A 17,851-nucleotide genomic window follows, 5' to 3' on the forward strand; every position below is an offset into this window, starting at 1 on the left:
CTCTGTGATACCTGCCTGGGTGTCAGACCTAAAGGTGGAGCCTTTGAAAGGAGAATGTAAGAAAATATTCCACCACTTAAATTGGTGCTATGTAGGCACCCTTGATGGGCATCTTGGGATGTAGGCCAGTACCTTTAGTTTTATAGTACCAATGACATTTCTCGTAAGACTGTTTTAGAGTCTGACAGACTTGAGAAGCTTCCTAAAAAACAGATTTATTTTTTTCCCCCCTCAGTTTTATCCTATTACAAAACCAAATTGTTTCTCATAATAAAGCATAACACAGAGTTAACATTAAATCTAGCTAAATTACATTCTCCCTCACTCTTTTTCTTCTTAATTATCACAGTCTCAGTACTATGAAGTTGCATTCTGTCACCAAATTTAGAGCCGTGTGTTTCAGAGAAGTGCTGTTGACAGAAGAAGCGCATTTAGTAAGTGCAGAAATCAGCATGCTACTAGCATCATGTAGATTGGAAATTTCTTGTCCTAGTTTCTCATCCTGCAGCTAGTTCCAAATGGGCAGCTTTAATGCATTTTGATTTAGTGAACTGTAACAAATGCCACATTCTGATTTCTGTAACTATTGCATCAGGAGTCTAACATACTTCTTGCTGGTGTGAATGCCGCTGCATCCGTGTGAATGCTCATAACACTGTGCTGGAAAAACTGTTCTTCATCTTCATGAAACCTGAGAGCTAGGGTTCAGTGGAGTTAGGTTTAAAGGACCTGGTGTGACCCCATGGGCTCCTAGACTTTAACCTCACATCTTCTCAAATTCACCATCTGAAGTCACACTTGTAAATTAAATCTGTTCAGCAGACTAGCTTGGATAGAGAGTGGTTATAAATCCTTTGTCTTATCTGGATCAGGTAGATATCCCTCAGTGAAGTGACATAACAAATATTTACTTAGGAAGCAGATGTAGCCAGTTAACTTTATTCTGTCAATTTATCTAATTTATTTTAAAAAATCAATCCAGCTTTTGTGTATAAAGTAAAAACCTCTTAATTTTGCAAAGAATATTTTGTCATTTCAATTAATTTGCTCTGTTATTTTGTCCATGATTTTTTAGCCCATATTTTAAAAAATTAAATCAAGTGGTTCTTTTATTGCGAATATACTGGTGGTGCCTTTACTGAATTTGCAATGTTCTGTGAGCTAATTTAGGAGGGCAGCAGGCTAGTAGGAATGAACTGCACATGTATGCTGTGTACCCCAAACACTGAAGTTGTCATCACATCTGTTGCTCCCCAAGATTTTGTGTTTTAAAGGACAGAATAGAGGAGGATTCTGTGTCCATATGGATTCCATGGGGGAAGTCAGAAGGAGCTGGGTCTTTCAGTGATGAGAAAAAGAAAGGGAAGAAAACCATGGAAATTACCCATTGTAGTGCTCTGCTTGGGGTGTTCTGTCCAGTGTGGCACTCACCACACTGGTCTCAAGGTTTCAGGTGAGGTGCTTGAAGCCTGCGCTTGCAATAGGAGGGTGAGTCTCTTGAACAGCAGGAGAACTTCTGGGAATAAAGAGCTCAAGTACAGCCCCTAGAAGCACCTCCTGTGCCAGCCTCTTTAGTGCCCAACAGAAGGAAGAGAGTATTTCTTCTGGGTGTATCAATGAAATAGAAAATTGCAGACAGAGTAAAGCTTTCTTATTCCCAGTTTTCAGCCCAGGTATTTTGCTGTCCTCTGTGGGAACAGAGAAATTAGATTTGCAGTGGCAGTTCCCTCCTTGTGGCTTTCTGCGGCACTGAGACGATGCTCTGCGGTAAGGGGAGAGTTGAAGGCGGTGACTCCAGCGGGGCTCTGGCACTCGGTACACAACCCAGGTGTTGCCTGAGGCAGGACTGCCCTTTCTACTCTTCTCTGCGGTTGTCCAAGTGGGAGTAACCCCAGTGTCCTGTCCTTGTGGAAATCATTGCAGAGGCTGAGACTGCTGTGAATAGGTCTGGTATGTTTTGCTGAGCCTTAGAGCATGGGTTTGTTTACTTCCAAAAAAGATTACCTTGGTAAGTATACAAAAGACAAAGTAGGGTATGGCTGGCTGAGGATGATCCCCAGTGGAAATATACAGGTGGTAGAAGCCAAGTGTGGTGTCTTGTCTCTGCTCTTTAATCTTGTGTCTCCTCACACCAATAATAAAGTAATTGCAGGGATTTTCAGGTTGCTGATGAAGCAGGAGTATCTTTTATACCACTGGAAGTGAGACACCACTTCAGCTGTTAAAAAGAAATTTCACAAACCTCAATCAGGGCTAATGAAATTGTTCAATTTAACAATTTTCTCCTTATCTGAGTGCAGTTATTGTTAAAACTTTGTGTTACTTTTGACATTGCAGCAATCTTTTCTCAGCAGTAGGAGGGGTTTTGAACACAGGATTTTCTTCTGCTTACAAGGTTAGGAATTCCCCTTCTCACGTTATAACCCGATCCTTTTATATATTGCTAGCGGTAGTATAGAAGAGGATAGCAGATAGTAATGGACAGAGAGTTATTGCACTTAGCTTCTGGCTACTAGCTGATAGATGCCCTTGCTCTGACTTGGTGAGTGATTACCAGATAGTTTGGCACCAGACTGGGTGCCACACTTAATTGTGACTGATTCATTGGGCTGAAATATGTCACTAATTTAATTCAGCTATTTCATTAATCTGATTGAATTGCATCCAGCTGTTAGAGGTGTATGAAAGAAAGGTACCTGACACACGAGGCAAGAGCACTAACCTCTGCATTAAACTATGAAACAGTCATTAGAACATCTAATGCTGAAATTGAATTGCTCCATAGAAATTTGGTTTCCAAGCACAATACTAATTGGCTGTAAGCTTGATGAATGTCAAGAATTAATTAAAACATTTCAGTGGCCTATGTGGGTTTTAAATATTATCATTATTGCCCCAATATTTTCAGTTCTTACACTAATTGCTTTTTAGAGAGCATGAATGGAATTATCTTCTGGAGTGACTGAGAGTACGAATGGTTCATTACATCATTGAAAATGGATCTTCTTGCCTCTGGATTTCTCTTTTTTTCCTAAAATTTTATCTACTGTTTTTCTTCCACTTCTGTGTATTGATTGCAAATAGAAAGGTAAGATCAGTGATTTTAGACCCAAACTTTATTTTGACAGCACTTCTAGTTTTTCTTTCTTAGCTGACTCTGGAGACCAGCACACCGTTGTTACCTACTTTCATTTTGGCAACAGGAAAATAGCTACAGCTCCATCAAATAATTTTTTGGTTTTAATTAAATAGGATGTCAGCCAAAATCCATGATTATTTTGTCTGTTAATGAAAGGCCTGCAACAATTTAAACATTTGGTACATGAAACATCTGCAAGATAAAAAACATGTTGGGAAGTTATGAATTGAAAGGGAATTCATAATCAAAATCAGCTTTTGGTTGCTTCTCGAATATGATCTTAATGTAAAAATAGCAAAGTTTTTGGTGCGGGAATTGCAGATGCATAGTGCAGACTGTTCATATTCCTTTTCTCTGATGAGTGTCTCCATGTGGTTGGCTACATAGTAAGGATGAATGTCCAACATGCCATGTTACAGACTACGGACATATGTATGACAAATACATGAGGTGACATGACATGGGAAGAGCCTTAACACTTGGAGGGCTTGTAGGGAGACTCCTTGGAGTGTCGAGCAATGCCAGAAACCACAAACTCCCAGGGTACAGCTTGGTGCTGTGCCCAGTTGTTTGCTTCATGTTTAATCCCATATGACAGTCCTCAGTGCCTGTTCCTTGGGACCACAGAGGGAGAAGGATGAGGATGCTTCACCATGTGTCTGCGAGATGTAGGTGGTGCCTGGGAGGCTGCCGAGGTGGGGAGAATCGAAAGGATCTTTTACAGTGCCACATTACTGACTTGTGTGCATGGATGGGATGAATCCAGTGTGCCTGCATGAGCTCAGCAGTGGTGTTTTCCCTAGCAGTCAGTTTGGATCTCAACAGTTCAGATTCAGGACCTTTTGTGGAAGATTAGGTTTGTGTTTACCCGGAAACTTGCTTACAGAAATAAGACTGTGCTTTGCTTTTTTTTTCCTTTGTAAGGAGGTTAGATAGTTACTGTGTGATAATAGCATTAAGTATGATGGCTCAGAAGTCGAGAAAATGCTTGTTCATTATCCTTTCTTTCAAGGCTTTACTTTAATAATTAATTATGCAATAACCTTTCCCCTAGTGAGAAATGCGTTCAGTATTGTACTTCTTAAATAAACTATTTTTGTCTAGTAGTCTCAGTGCTGATTGCCTGGAGGCATAACACAAATATATCCTGAAGAAAAGTTGTTTGGATTGACAGTGCTGCAAGAAGCTCAGTTCCAGGTTACTTGATTCTGTCTCTCCCATCCCCAGTTTTCCTGCCCAAGGGTGTAACATTTCACTCTAGCCGTGAAACGAGTGGCAATAAATGTGCAAGTCACATTTTTTATGAAGGTATGATCCATTTAATGCCTGGAGAAGATGATTGTGGTCAAGATATACAACTCCTTTTGTGTATGGATATGATGTCATTGGAAGGGCATCATGTAGAAGCTCAGGGCAACCACATATTCAAGAAAGCAGATCTGGAGGTATGTTTCAGACAGTGACAGTCCAGTAGTTGATGGTCAATCTGTTTCATTGCTGTATGTCCAAAGGGACAGCAGAGTGCCCAGCTTTCATGCCTGTTTTTAAAACACTGAGCCCACTGAAATCAGTTGGAAATCAGGCAGATGTTAAAGATAGGCAGGTGGTTTGTATTACAAAATGAATGCAGAAGGAAATCCATAAAATGCCTCTCTCAAATGTATACCTGATCTTTCTTTCTCTCTCCTCTTTTTTTTACACAGTGCCGGTCCTAAAGGAGATAACATTTATGAATGGAGATCTACTATACTTGGACCTCCAGGTTCTGTATACGAAGGAGGCGTTTTTTTCCTGGATATCACATTTTCATCTGACTATCCATTCAAGCCACCAAAGGTAAGGGTAAGGTTTTTATTGTGTTTATCATTTTTTCACGTGTGAGAAGAATATAACTTGCAGCAAGTGCTCATTGCTTTCTGAATATCAGATTTGTTCATGGCCTCTTGAAAACTACGAGGTCCAAAATCTTGGCTTGCAGTTTCAGAAAATTCCTGTGTCTAATTTATTTCACGATTACCACAGTCAATACTGATTTCCAAGCTTTACCAAGTGATAAATGAGATGATAATTGTGATCAAAAGTTAAGATTCAAGAATATTAATTTTAATAAAGACAGCACAAGACCTCCTTATGCTTTCTTCTTATTATTCCAGCTACTAAAATATATGTGTAGTAAACTTTTTTCTATTACGAACCAGATTCTATATTTTATATTTTCACATAATTTTTATCAAAATAACAGAGAGCTAAAATAAGTTTAGACAACTAGAGTGATATATTGTGACTTTAAACTGGGTAAATTGCTGTGATAATTTCCATTATTGTAAAATGTCAATCTATTTACTACTGGTAAAATCAGCAACCTTGTTTGACAATATTTTTAAGCAAAACTTTTTATTAAATGAAACTAAACTTAAAATTTCATTCCTTGCTCAGAGGTAGTATGGACACTTTGAAATTATAATTTACTACCAGATATCAGAGAAGTTAAAGGTTGTTCCCTTCTCCCCTCTCTTAATGCCAAATTACTTTGGTCTCTTGACCAAGTCACCAGAAAGGACACTGCTGGCATTCGCAAAGACTAAATACCTTCTACCACACAGCGTTTCTACAACTTATGGCCCTTGTGGCTATAACATTGTTATTATAAATCAAATACCTTTTTTCATTCCAAGAAGGATTACAGCATAAAGAATAATATAATCTCTCTGTACTTCACACTTCTCTGAAACCTACAAAATTTAATATTCTCCGAGTTAAGACTGTTATAATGAAGTGATGCAGAGTTTTAGACAAATTCCTCACAAAAATCTTGTAGGTTTTTTTATTAGAGCATGATAATGTTTGAATTTTCAGTAGTTTCAGAAAACATCATGGATTTTTCCCCTCTGCATCAGTATGAAAAAGAAAATTTTCCTCATCTTCTTGTGCTTTATGTAATTAAAGTACTTAAATATTCTAACTTCTTATTTGTGCAGAATAATGCTTACATGCTCTACCAATATTAGTCTGAAATAATTTAAAAACAAGTATGGTGTTAGTGTGATAGCATTGTTTTGGCTGTATATTATGTCCTGCTTAATGAAGGGTAAGGCAAAGATTTAATTGCTAATTTGAACAAGAATAATACAATACTCCAATTTTAAATATTAATTTTCATGGTCTAGAGTTAGGGTTTTGAAAGAAAGGAAAAGATAAATTAATATTGCACACGCAGCCAAATTCTGTCTACTTCTTCACCTTCAGAACCACAGTAAAGTTACATTTGTGATTAGATCATTCTGGACGTGCAATATGTTCATTAACTAGCGTACAGTACTACAAAGTAGGTCCTCATTTTTGTGGGTACCAGAGAGCCTGTGTGAAAGCAGTTTATGCACCAGAAATCTCCATGGTAGGTTTCTTAAAGGTAGCCATGGCTACGGTAGATACGCACTCTTCTGATAAATAATTGTGTTTTAGAAACGAGCAGAAAGGAGCTGCCTCCACAGAAGCGCTGCAGAACTGGGAGAGCCCCAGGTGCTGCTGCTGCTTGGAGACAAAGGGGCAGCATCCCTGGGCAACACTGAGTGACTGACTCTCTGTCTCTTATGCCCTAATTCCAGGTTACTTTCCGTACCAGAATTTATCACTGCAACATCAACAGTCAGGGAGTCATCTGTCTGGATATCCTGAAAGACAACTGGAGCCCTGCTTTGACTATTTCAAAGGTTCTGCTGTCTATTTGTTCTCTTCTGACAGACTGCAACCCAGGTAAGGAGCTGATAGTTTACTCTTAGCCATTTGACTTAGTTGCCATGGAATGTAATTTGTATATTTGATTGTATGCCGATTAAATAAAAACTAGTATTTTTAAAATTGGGGATGAAACACTCCCACTTGGATGCAGTCCCACATTTAATGGCATTTTTAACTTCTGTAGCGCAACAGAAAGTAAATAGCATTAAGCCCTTTTTTTCCCAAGGTATAGTGGAGAAAATCAGCTGATGTCATTGAAGGTCTGTGTTGCAGGAGCTCCAGCAAGTGAGTGGTTCATCCAAGAAAGCAAAGAAGTTCTCTTGAGTTATAAACTCATAAATCCTTAGGTCAGAAGGGGTCACAGGAAGCCCCTTCCCTTAAGAGATCAATTGTAATGTTTAATCTTGCAAATGTGAGAGGGACAATGTTCAGAGAGGTTTTTCCCTTTTTCAAAGGGAGTTCTTTGTTCCCGCTGGGAGGGGAGGAACTCCACTGGAAGCAGTACAGCTCAGCAACAACTGTGTGAGCAGTGTCATTAGGCAGTGAATGCTAATTGCCTGCAGTCAGGGCAGGAACTGAGTAGTGCTAAGATGACAATTCATTTACAGAAGACTGGTAACGATTAGGGAGAAACAGATCAGCCTCTTTGATACAAAAGTTTGATGACTCTTGAACCAAACTGGATCCCCTCGGTGTGTGTCCTACAGTCCTGATACCCTAGTAATGTACACTAGTCTTGTCCAGCACTGTGACAGGAGTCGCTGAATGTCCCCTGCACCCAGCAGCCCTTCCAAAGGGGTGAAAGCAGCGCACCTGGCTGGGGCGAGAGTTGTTAATATGCAGGTAACCACAACAGATTGTTCTGGGGGTTTTTTATGTACATTGTGCCCTGTGTGCTTTCTCTTGGAAAAGTCTTGTATGATAAGAGCCCCACTATACCTCACAGCGTTTTCTGGCCTGTCAAAGACTGTATTTTGGAATAGATTCTGTATTTTAAATCATGTGTTTGTTTGGGTTTGTTTTTTTTACTGTGGAATGGTTTCTAATGTATCTTCTCCTGCCTTTTGCAGCTGACCCTCTGGTTGGAAGCATAGCCACTCAGTACCTGACCAACAGAGCAGAACATGACAGGATAGCCAGACAGTGGACCAAGAGATATGCAACATAAATGACAAACTGCTTGTGCAGTGTGAAGGTGCAGAAGGCAACTTTGCAGTGTGCAACAAATCTTTATAGCCTTTACAATACGGACTTCTGTGTATATGTTATACTGATTCTACTCTGCTTTTATCCTTTTGAAGACTGGGATACTGCCCCCCAAAAAGGTAAATGCTATCAAGAGTAGAAATTTGTAGCTGTAGATTAGTTATGTTTAAAATGCCTACTTGCAAGTCTTGCTTCTTTGGGATATCAAAATGTATTTTGTGATGTACTAAGGATACTGTTCCTGAAGTCAACCAAATATTATAGTGCATTTTAGCCTAATTCATTATCTGTATGAAGTTATTAAAGGTAGCTGTAGATTACTAGGAATTATGTCATTTGTATTAAACCCAGATCTATTTCCAATATGTGGTACATGCTGTTGTGAAAACTGTTTTAACTTTTACCTTTGTCAGTTTGTAATGAAAGGATTTCCTTTTTCCCTTTGTAGCTCAGAGAGCACCCAGTGTATCATCTCAAACACAATAAACATGTTCCCCAAGGAGTAGTTTCTTTGTTTTCCTATTTTAAATTAATATTTGAATAAATTTAATTATAGTAACAAGGCAGGGCCAATGTATCACAGATCCCTGTGGATAATCTTTAAATTAATATACATAAGAAAAGCTTGCTATTAAATGCTTAATGCACACCTGTGGATTTTTTAAGTTTTCCCTGTTTTGTTTTTAACAGAACAAATGTCATTTCTACAATTTCCTTAAATTTCATACTGTTCGGCTCTTTCTCAAGTTGGAATGAGAGCATGGCGTATGCTTACTCCAGAAGTTAATGTAGCTGGTTGCTTCAGGGCCAGTCCTGCTCTCAGAACAGACTGCCTGAGTCTTGCTACAGATTTTCATTGCAGGACAAGGGCCAAGTTAGAGATAGTCTGGTGCTTTTGTTTCCGAGTAAAGCAAGTCGGACTTGCTGATCTAGAGAACTACAGTTACCCATTGAAAATGGTCTTCCAAAGCATGATTGAACACTGTATCATCTGTCCAGAAAAGAAAGTAGTAGAATAAATTTAATCAGATTTTTATGGCATAAAAACAGTTGTGGGGGAAATGAACCTTTGTTAGTGAAAATGAAATCTGTAAAACTTTTACACTACGTTCTCCCCCCCTTCACTTTCTGGCTTGGAAATTTTGTAACATCTGTAAGTAACAAAGATATACAGCTTTATAGTACATACAATTTAAAAAGTAGAGTCATTAATAGTTTTATAATTTAAGCTTTTATAGGTTGCCAGTCACAATATTGATTATAAAAAAAGAGACTTGATCCCTTTAAATGATTTTTAAAATTACACTTAATTTTAAACTTTATAGTCTCCCTTGCTACCTGGTGTTTTTGGAGATAATGTAGCACTTCCATCAATAAGATGCTCTGCTCATTTAATATATGAAAACTGAATGTTAAGTTTAAATATTAAAGCAATAGAAAAAATGTTAAAGATTTAGATCTAAAGTTAGCCATCACTATATAGGTCCCTGTTTTTTGTATCACATAACCTTTGACCATGAATTGTCCACCCTACTTTAAATATTTCTACAGATTCCTGAAGGTGGCTTGAAGAACTCTGTATCCCAAATATCTCAACCTAGAAGCCAGTCTCTCTTGGTAGCTACAAGATAGCTTTAGAGTTCAGGTTATAAAGTGCAAAAGGGAATGAGAAACAGGGGATCTGGCAGGTGAATATGCCTAAGTCAGGTAACAGACTAATGCCAGGAGATGAAGTGCTGGAAATCACTGCTGAAGGTGACCAGAGTTTCTCATTATGTCATTGGACGTGTGAGAAATAGCACAGATTGGCAAAGAAACAAGGGGCTATCACATCCGGGCTGGACATCTAAAGTCTGCTCGCTGCTGACCATTAGCGCACTCGTGGGTGACACGGGGCTCGTACACCACTCCAGTGACTTTCCAGTGAAGAGCAAACTATGTATTTCACACGTTAACTGTGTTGCCTACAGAATTTACAGATATTTATATCATAAAATATTATGGTATAAAATACAGGTTTTAATCCTAATTTTAATGTATTTTGGTTTTGTATTGTACCTACAACTTCAGATACCTAGGTGTACAAGTGGGATGCCTTGTTAGTGTTGCCCCCTCTTGCCTTCCTTGCAATTGGATCCTTTACACTGAATTCCCATCCTTTTTTTTTTTTTTTGTTGGTTTGTCATGATTCTGTTCTTTTTTAATGTAGTTTTTTTTGTGTGTAAATTTTATATTTACTGAAGTAAAGGTTGTTTTTGTGTAAACATTTAAACTTTAAAAAAAAGAAAAGAAGCTAATTTTGTTTCTCAAGTTCTCTCTGCTAAACCATGCAGTAGAAAGAAATTTGTATTGTTAAATAAATCAATTAGTTGTTAAATGAGAATGTGTGTCTGTTTTCATGGGGGGGGGAGAAATCCCTGCTGGAAATATATCTAAAATACCAGTTGCAAAGAGCATCTGGTGTTTTCAAACTATTTCCTTCCTGGCTCTGCTGGGCTGAATACCGGACACTACCAAAGCACAGCACTGATCCTATTTTACGGTTCTAATTTTCAGTTCCATCTTCTTACTGCTAATCACTGGCCTCTGTATTTGGGAAAAAGTGAACTGAAATTACATTTTTGTGCAAAGACCAGCTAAAGGTACTGCACGTCCCCTCTTCCTCTCCATTTTGGATGGGCTTTTCTTGTTCTTTTGTCTTTGGGATTTGAGTGGGGAACACACGCAGCTGGTTGGGAAGGTGCCCGAACTGAGCTCCGTGACCTCCTGGCAGAAGGCACGCTCAGGTGGGAACCGACTGTCCCAGCCTTTGGGCTGTGACACTGCTGAGGAACAGAGAGGGCCAAACCAAACAGGCAGAGTCACATCTCTGCTTTTCAGCTGAGGTGGTGGCTACATTCAGAGCAAATACTTTGTCATATCAAATGAGAAGGGCTGGGTGAGTATAAGTGTATTATATATAAATATATTAAATACAATGGAAAGGCAAATATATATCAGCCTTGTTATTTCTGTACTAACATGTTCTTGGTGAGCTGCTTCATGTTCTGTAATGTCCTAGCGATGTGTGGGGCACCTTATGTGGAGACAGTCTTGCTTAATGATCAATATTGACTAGTAATCGTTGAAAGTCTTATAGCCGGGAAGGGAAAGGAGCCATACGGGGCTAGAAAGCAAGACTGCAGGGTAGCCCAAGCCATGGGCCAGGCTTGCACAGCCTCTTAAGGAAAGCAGGAACTGGACCGGGTCTGGTTTGTGCTCTGCTCCCTCCTTGCCTCTTGGGGGGAAAAGGAAACTTTGCCATGCTTTGCTGCACACGGTTCCTGCTCTGTACCAGCTTATTTGTGGCCATGGGTATTGCAGAAAGTGAGAACAAGCTTCTCCCTTTCTTCATGTGTGGGAACCAGATTTGTGGTCTCGCAGCAGCATCCCCACTTGCCTGCAACACGATGGAGAGCTGCAGGGCTTGGGCCGAGGGGCTTCACGCCAGCCGGGTGTGGGTCTGAGCCACAGGGCAGCCCTGGCTGCCCCTTTGCTGCTGCTGCTGCCATGGCTTCCCCATGGCCCTGCCCAGGTCACCACAGCGCTGTAGGGGAGGAAGCTGGAGACCGCAACAGCTTCTACATCTATCTCAAGGTCTTCTGCCCCTAGGGTTTTGTGTGCATGGGTGCAGATGGCAAAGGAAGGATTCCTGACTCCAAGCTGAAGAGTGAATTTCATCTTTCGTGCATTTTCTTCAGCAAAACTCAGCACTGGATATTTATGTGAAAGAAGAAAGGCCTGTGCAGGCATCCTGAACTAAAACAGCCTCAAAGGACAGCAACAGTAGCGTGACTAAAATGAGATTTGACTCACATATAAAGCAGCATTGTATTTCTGCAGCCCATGCTATAGCTAGGGAACAGATGCATTTGAGAACTCAGTGCTGCTTCGTGTACAGTATCCCTTCAGCCTCTGCATGGTGGCACCGCTTGCATTTGCATTGCATGGTAACTTCCGAGGCTGCATCACCTCGGAACCCGCTCCCTTTCCCTTACTAACCACCCTGACTGAAAGTGGCAGGAGAGGATTCCAAGACAACAGGAGAGATATTGCAATAGAGCACGTGTTTTAAAGGGAGAAGTGAGACAACAGCATGGCTGCTTGTACTGCTGCCTGACGTTGCTGATGTCAATGATAATTAGACACGTTCAGCTGTAGCTTAGGTGGAAGAGCAGATAATGCACTTGGAAGATAATTGCTGGAACATTTGCGGCACATAAGGGCTTTTGCTTTTTTATCCATAAAGAAGGAAACCCGCTTCAGCTTGTCTTCCGCCACCTCTCTGCGTGCCTGTCTCTCTGGAGTGCAGTTATGACTACCTGTGTTGCTGGATAGAACAGAAAGCATCCAACATACTAGCAACAATTTGGGGGGTCCTTAAAAATAAAACCTGCCAGGAATAGATAGAATAAGAGTCATAGTATGAAAAATATGCACATCTCATCCCCTCATGGTGACTATGTCTGAGCACAGGCTCTACATCTGTAGGGATGTAAGATGTGGTGGAACCACGTGCATGGATAACAAATGCATAAAGTTGTCTCTCATTGCTACTGTTCTTCTGCAGGTAAGGTGTGGATAGCCCTACCTGTTTGTGTAGTGTTTCCAAGCATTGGAAAGCATTTTGTAACTTTGTTGTCCAAGATAAACATCTCCTTGAACCATCCTAAATCATTACCATCCACAACATCCTTTGACAGTGAATGCTACAGTTTAATTATGGACTGTGTGAAAAAATACTTTGTTATGTGATTATTTCATGTAACTTGCTATGTGAACACTTCATTTTATGTCTCCTAGTTTTGTACTGTGAGAAATAATAATGGCATGTGTTCTCCTCCTTGATCCCATTTATGATTTTATGTACCATTATTATCAGCCCCTAGTAACCCCTTTTTCCAGACTGGAAAGTCCTCATTTATTTAATCTCTCCCTGTATGGAAGACACTCTGATTATCCTGGTCACCCCTGTCTGTACATTTTGTAATTCTGCTCCAGCTAATTTAAAGGAATGAGAGCTGTGTGCTGTATGCAAAGGGTGAACTCACAATTCATCTGGAATAATGTTTTCTGGTTTGGTCTGCTTGCCTAATTAGTAGGAGTCTGCCTTTTTGACCATTGCTTATTGCTTAGCTGACATCTTCGTTAAACTGTGTTCAGAGATGGTGGAATCTCTTTTCTGAGCAATAGCTAATGTAACCTTTTATGTAGGCCTAACAAATTTGTCTTTCCCAATATCCACCGCCTTGTATTTATCATCACCAAATTCATCTGTGATCTTATCTCCCAGTTCTCAGTATCATGAAATCCTTTATGACTCTTGGCAGTCAGTTGTAGTGTAGTCTGCCTTGAATATTGACTCTGTGTGTGTGCTGCATGCACCAGGGGTGGGAGGTAATGGCAAAAGTAATAGCAAAGTGCACTGGACAGGTCTGTCTGCCAAGAAGTGATGGGTCCCCGAGGACAAATTATCATCTGGCTTCTGAATGGCACAAATGAAAGCAGCTGCCAACTGTTTTCATCAGTCTGGGCTTTGTCTCCCTCTACAGAACAAATGTCAGGTCATTATTTAAAGAGGAGCTTCAGCGTGGGTAAATTTTCCGTAGTGCTGAATGAGCTGTCATCTGGAGATTAGTTTTCTGGAATATCATATAGGTAGACAGGGGTGAATCACAAATCCTGTGAGACCATTCCTCTGAACGTAGCAATTGGATGTATCTCTGAAGGATATGGATGGGTTGGAAATAATGCGGTTGAGCGTTCGTTCAGGGAGCCAGGCAGCAATAGTGGGGCTGGAAATGCAGAGGCGATAAATGGAAGCAGAATGAAGCTGTTAAAGTACAGTGGTGCGTGATGGCATTTCTTGTACCGAGGAAGGCAGCTTCTTGCAAGCGTAGAAGTCTACTGTTGTGTTGATGCATTCCAGCATTTTAAATCTGCCTACATTTGTGAAAATTTGAACCAAGCTGGGAATCTCTTGGCTGTATGCTAAATAAAGAGGCTACCAGTACTTGTGGTTCCTAATTTATAGGCAGTGGAATTAAAGTGACAAATTATTTTAAACTTATTGTCAGTTTCTGAAGGGAAATACTAACACGCTCTATGCTTTTCTGCCATTGCCTGGGTTTCCCTGTTAGCTGGGAAGCTAATGTGCTGTCTTTTCACTGCTGGAATGGTTAGCAACATTTTTTTGTTGTATTCACTTCTGTTTCCAAACAATTTTTTCATAAGTATGGACTTAATGAAGAACTAAAAACATTAAGGTATCATTTAAGCTTTGTTTGGTTTTTGTTGATATTTTACTGTAAAATGACCTGAATTATGTTTCTTAAAGGAAGAGAATAAGAATTAAATTACACAGAAGTTCTGGAAGATTATGCTGTTTATTAGCAGGATGTTACCTAGTTCAGTACATTATATAGGTGTGGACCTTACTGCAGCTTTCTTTTGCCTACTGTATAATATTTGATCCAAGCGCTTATAAACTAGCAGACGTAATAAATGAAAAAGATTAAGTACGGTGGAGTTTTGCTGGGGTGAGGGAGAAGGAAAATAGAAACTGTCACGTACATGAAAAACACTGCATGTCTGAACTTGGCGTTCAAGAAAAACTAAAGTTAGGACAAATCAAATGCTGGCCTTTCTGGCTCAGTCAATTTCCTGCATTTCCATGAGGAAACGCGGGCGATAAAATAAATAGCCAAATAAATACCAAGCCAAGGAAATAGCCAAGCAAAACACTTGGGGTTTCCCTTGAGCGGGCTTTTCAAAGCCGGCCGCAGCGGCGGCGGTCCCGCCCCGAGCGCTGCCCAGCCGGCCGCAGGGCCCGCTCTGGCCGAGCGCCGCAGCTCGGCCTCGGCGGCTTCTGCCGCTGCCCCCCGGCCCCGCCGGCCGGTGGCCGTGTGCCTCCCTCGGGCGGAGGCGCGGGCGGCCCGCTGCCAGCAGCTCTCCCGCCGCGGGGAGCCCCGCTCCCATCACGGTCGGGTCCCGAGCAGCGCGGCCCGTTTCTCAGCGTTTCCCCGCGCTGAGCGGTCCCGGGTTTGCGCCGGGCAGGCTGCCCGGGGCCGGGCGGAGGGAGGCGCTTGGGCCGCGCCAGGCCGCGGAGTGTCGGCGGGGGCGCTGCCGCCGCCGGGCGCTGCCGCCGCCGGGCGCTGCCGCCGCCGGGCGCTGCCGCCGCCGGGCGCTGCCGCCGCCGGGCGCTGCCGCCGCCGGGCGCTGCCGCCGCCGGGCGCTGCCGCCGCCGGGCGCTGCCGCCGCCTCCTCCTCAGGCGCGGGGCGGGCCGCACACCGCTAGGTGTCGCTGCCGCACCGGGTACGGCCGTCGGCCGCCCCCGCGGGGCACGCGCTGAGCGCGGGGCGGAGCGGACACCGGCTGCCGCGCGGCCCCCGCCGGCCGGCAGCGCCCCGAGCCCGGCCCTGCCCTCGTCCGGCCCGGGCGGGCGCCTCGGCATCCGCAAGCTGCGGGGCTGGCCGTCGCCCGGCAGAGCGTGCGGGGCGGGAAGGCGCGACCCTGGGCCTGGGCCTTGCCCTGCTCGGGGGCTGCCCGCAGGGCGACTTCCTGCCTTCTCCTGCCCGGCAGCCGCTGGGCGCACTCTTAAGAACAGACAATCCGCTTTAAAGTGTATTTTTACCCCCAAAATTGTTAAAAAATAAACTGTGACAAATTATCAGAAATAGCTGCTGCCAACCCGCTACTCGATCTCCCCCAAGTTCACTAAGCTACCTTAAGTTCTACAAAATTAAATATCACTTACATAAGCCCAACAGCCCGGGAGGGGTGAGAAGCCTTGGTGTACGGGTCAGTGCCTCCCAGCCAACTTCTTCATCCTCTCTGAGAGTCTTTTTTTTCTCTGAAAGAGAGACCGTGTTTAAGATAGTAGTGCTGCACTTAGTTGCCCCTGCTTCCAAAGAAGAGGCAGTTAAAGAAAACAAATACGCAAGTTGAGAGATTTTCAACTAAGTTAAATCTTTGCAGATGTGTAGATTTAGTCCAGATGGACTGAAATATCATGTGCGGTTTCTATTTTCTTTATTAGATTAACTATTAGGCCCCTGGTGTCAGAAAGTTCTTTTTCCTCTTCTTATGAGCCGTTTTCATTCATAAGTCCCCCTCTGAAAACTGGCCTCACAGACAGCTGGTTTTCTTTCGGTGACAAAGAATTCTGGTGGGGCTGCTTCGTTTTCTCCTTTGCACGGTCTGTTCTGCTCTTCAGGCCTTGGCAGAGTTTACCCAACCCCAGGGCAGTTGTGGGGGACTACTGCTCTGCAAGCCAGCAAGATTTTTCCTGGCCCTTGTTGTGTATTTTGCCTCAGCTAAATATTGTAAAACAGGTAAAGCTGACAGAGGTGACTTGTGACTTTCTCAGTCTTTCAGCTTCGGTGATAGACTTGCCTACTCAGCCACGGTGCACTAATGCTGTTCCTATTGCCCCTCCAGCAGCAGTTCCCCGGTGTAACAAATGGAGTTGTGCTGGTCTGGCACTGTCTGCTTAAAAATGACGTATGGATAAATATTCTAAATTTACCAAATTGCTAATGATTTTCAAAGGCCTTAATTGAGTGATTAAAGCAGCCATTGATTTTTCAGGCCTCAGCTTACACTGTAATTCAGACAGTCTGCAAAGGAAGACACGCACAATCGGATTTAGCCATCATTCAAAGTGAGGCCTGTGCAATTATCATTGCAAATGTCGGGTACTGTGTTTGCCTTATTAACTTACATGGGAACCTGTAGTGAAGCTGTGAAATAGTAGTTGTCATAAGACATTTCCTGTGGTAGGGTTTTTATTAAAGACATTTACAGAGCCATAAACTGCAAAGGGGGATGGTTCATGCAAATTGCTGAAATTTATGCTTTGAACATGTTGTAGGTCTGAAAATGTGCTGGAAATCCTACAAAAATACCACAGACTGCACTGGGAGGAACCAGTGCTTCCTGACTGTGGACTTTTAAAACATTTAACAATTTAAACAGTCAGCAGTGGTGCTTGGAAAGCTGGTTAAAAATGACCAGGCTTTTTCCAAGCAGGCCAGCATTCAGTCTGACACAGGGCAGAATCATGGGGAGCGATCCTGGCACTAAGCCCCTACACCAGGCACTCACTGACCCATCTGCCCCATCCATCACAGTGATGCTCCCTATAGGCAGTTGCTACTTCATGAGGGACCTTGTTGCTCACTCCCTCGGGCTGGTGGACCTTCTAGCTGCTGTTCAGTCAGTCGGCCTTTGGGAACCTTCAAAATTCCATTTAGAGGGGCAACTACAAAGAGAGGAGGTACATTTTGGGACCCAACCCTATTTATTTATATAACAGTCATCCAGAGCTGAGGAACATTTGCCACACAGTAAAATAAAAATATTCACAGAAGAAGAATCAACCGAGAAGCTTATTTGCGAGCAATTTGAAAGTGTAGTGAGAAGCTAGTCCTTGGTATTCAATCCCTAGCTCTTCAGAAGAAGGGAGTGGATGAGGTCTTTGCAGTGCCCTGAGACTCAAGCATTTGGGAAACGTGAAGCTCTGGAGAAGGGAAGGTTTAAAAGTCCCCACGGGCACTACCTGCTCCGACCTGCTAGAGCTGACTTTTACCGTGAGGACCTGGCTGTCTCTTGGAATATAAGATTTAAGATTTTTTTTGTTTTCATTGCAGATAACTGAGGGAACTGACTTAGCTCTTTTCAGGTCTTGTCCCCATTTTATTTTTCTGCCTTAAGTTTACGGTGGTTTG

At 42.4% G+C, this 17,851-nt stretch overlaps 1 protein-coding gene across 1 annotated transcript in view; it reads left to right on the forward strand.

The window, feature by feature from the left end:
- Positions 1–10,460, forward strand: part of UBE2E3 (ubiquitin conjugating enzyme E2 E3) — a 61,549-nt gene extending 51,089 nt beyond the window's left edge. Inside the window, exons 4-6 of the mRNA XM_074829270.1 lie at positions 4,843–4,975; positions 6,745–6,892; positions 7,948–10,460. Of these exons, the coding sequence (XP_074685371.1) occupies positions 4,843–4,975; positions 6,745–6,892; positions 7,948–8,045 (379 nt within the window). The 3' untranslated portion in view covers positions 8,046–10,460. The remainder of the gene's footprint in view (positions 1–4,842; positions 4,976–6,744; positions 6,893–7,947) is intronic.
- The last annotated feature ends 7,391 nt before the right edge of the window (positions 10,461–17,851 follow it).

This window comes from Strix aluco, chromosome 6 (assembly GCF_031877795.1).
Source record: "Strix aluco isolate bStrAlu1 chromosome 6, bStrAlu1.hap1, whole genome shotgun sequence".
NCBI lineage: Eukaryota > Metazoa > Chordata > Aves > Strigiformes > Strigidae > Strix > Strix aluco.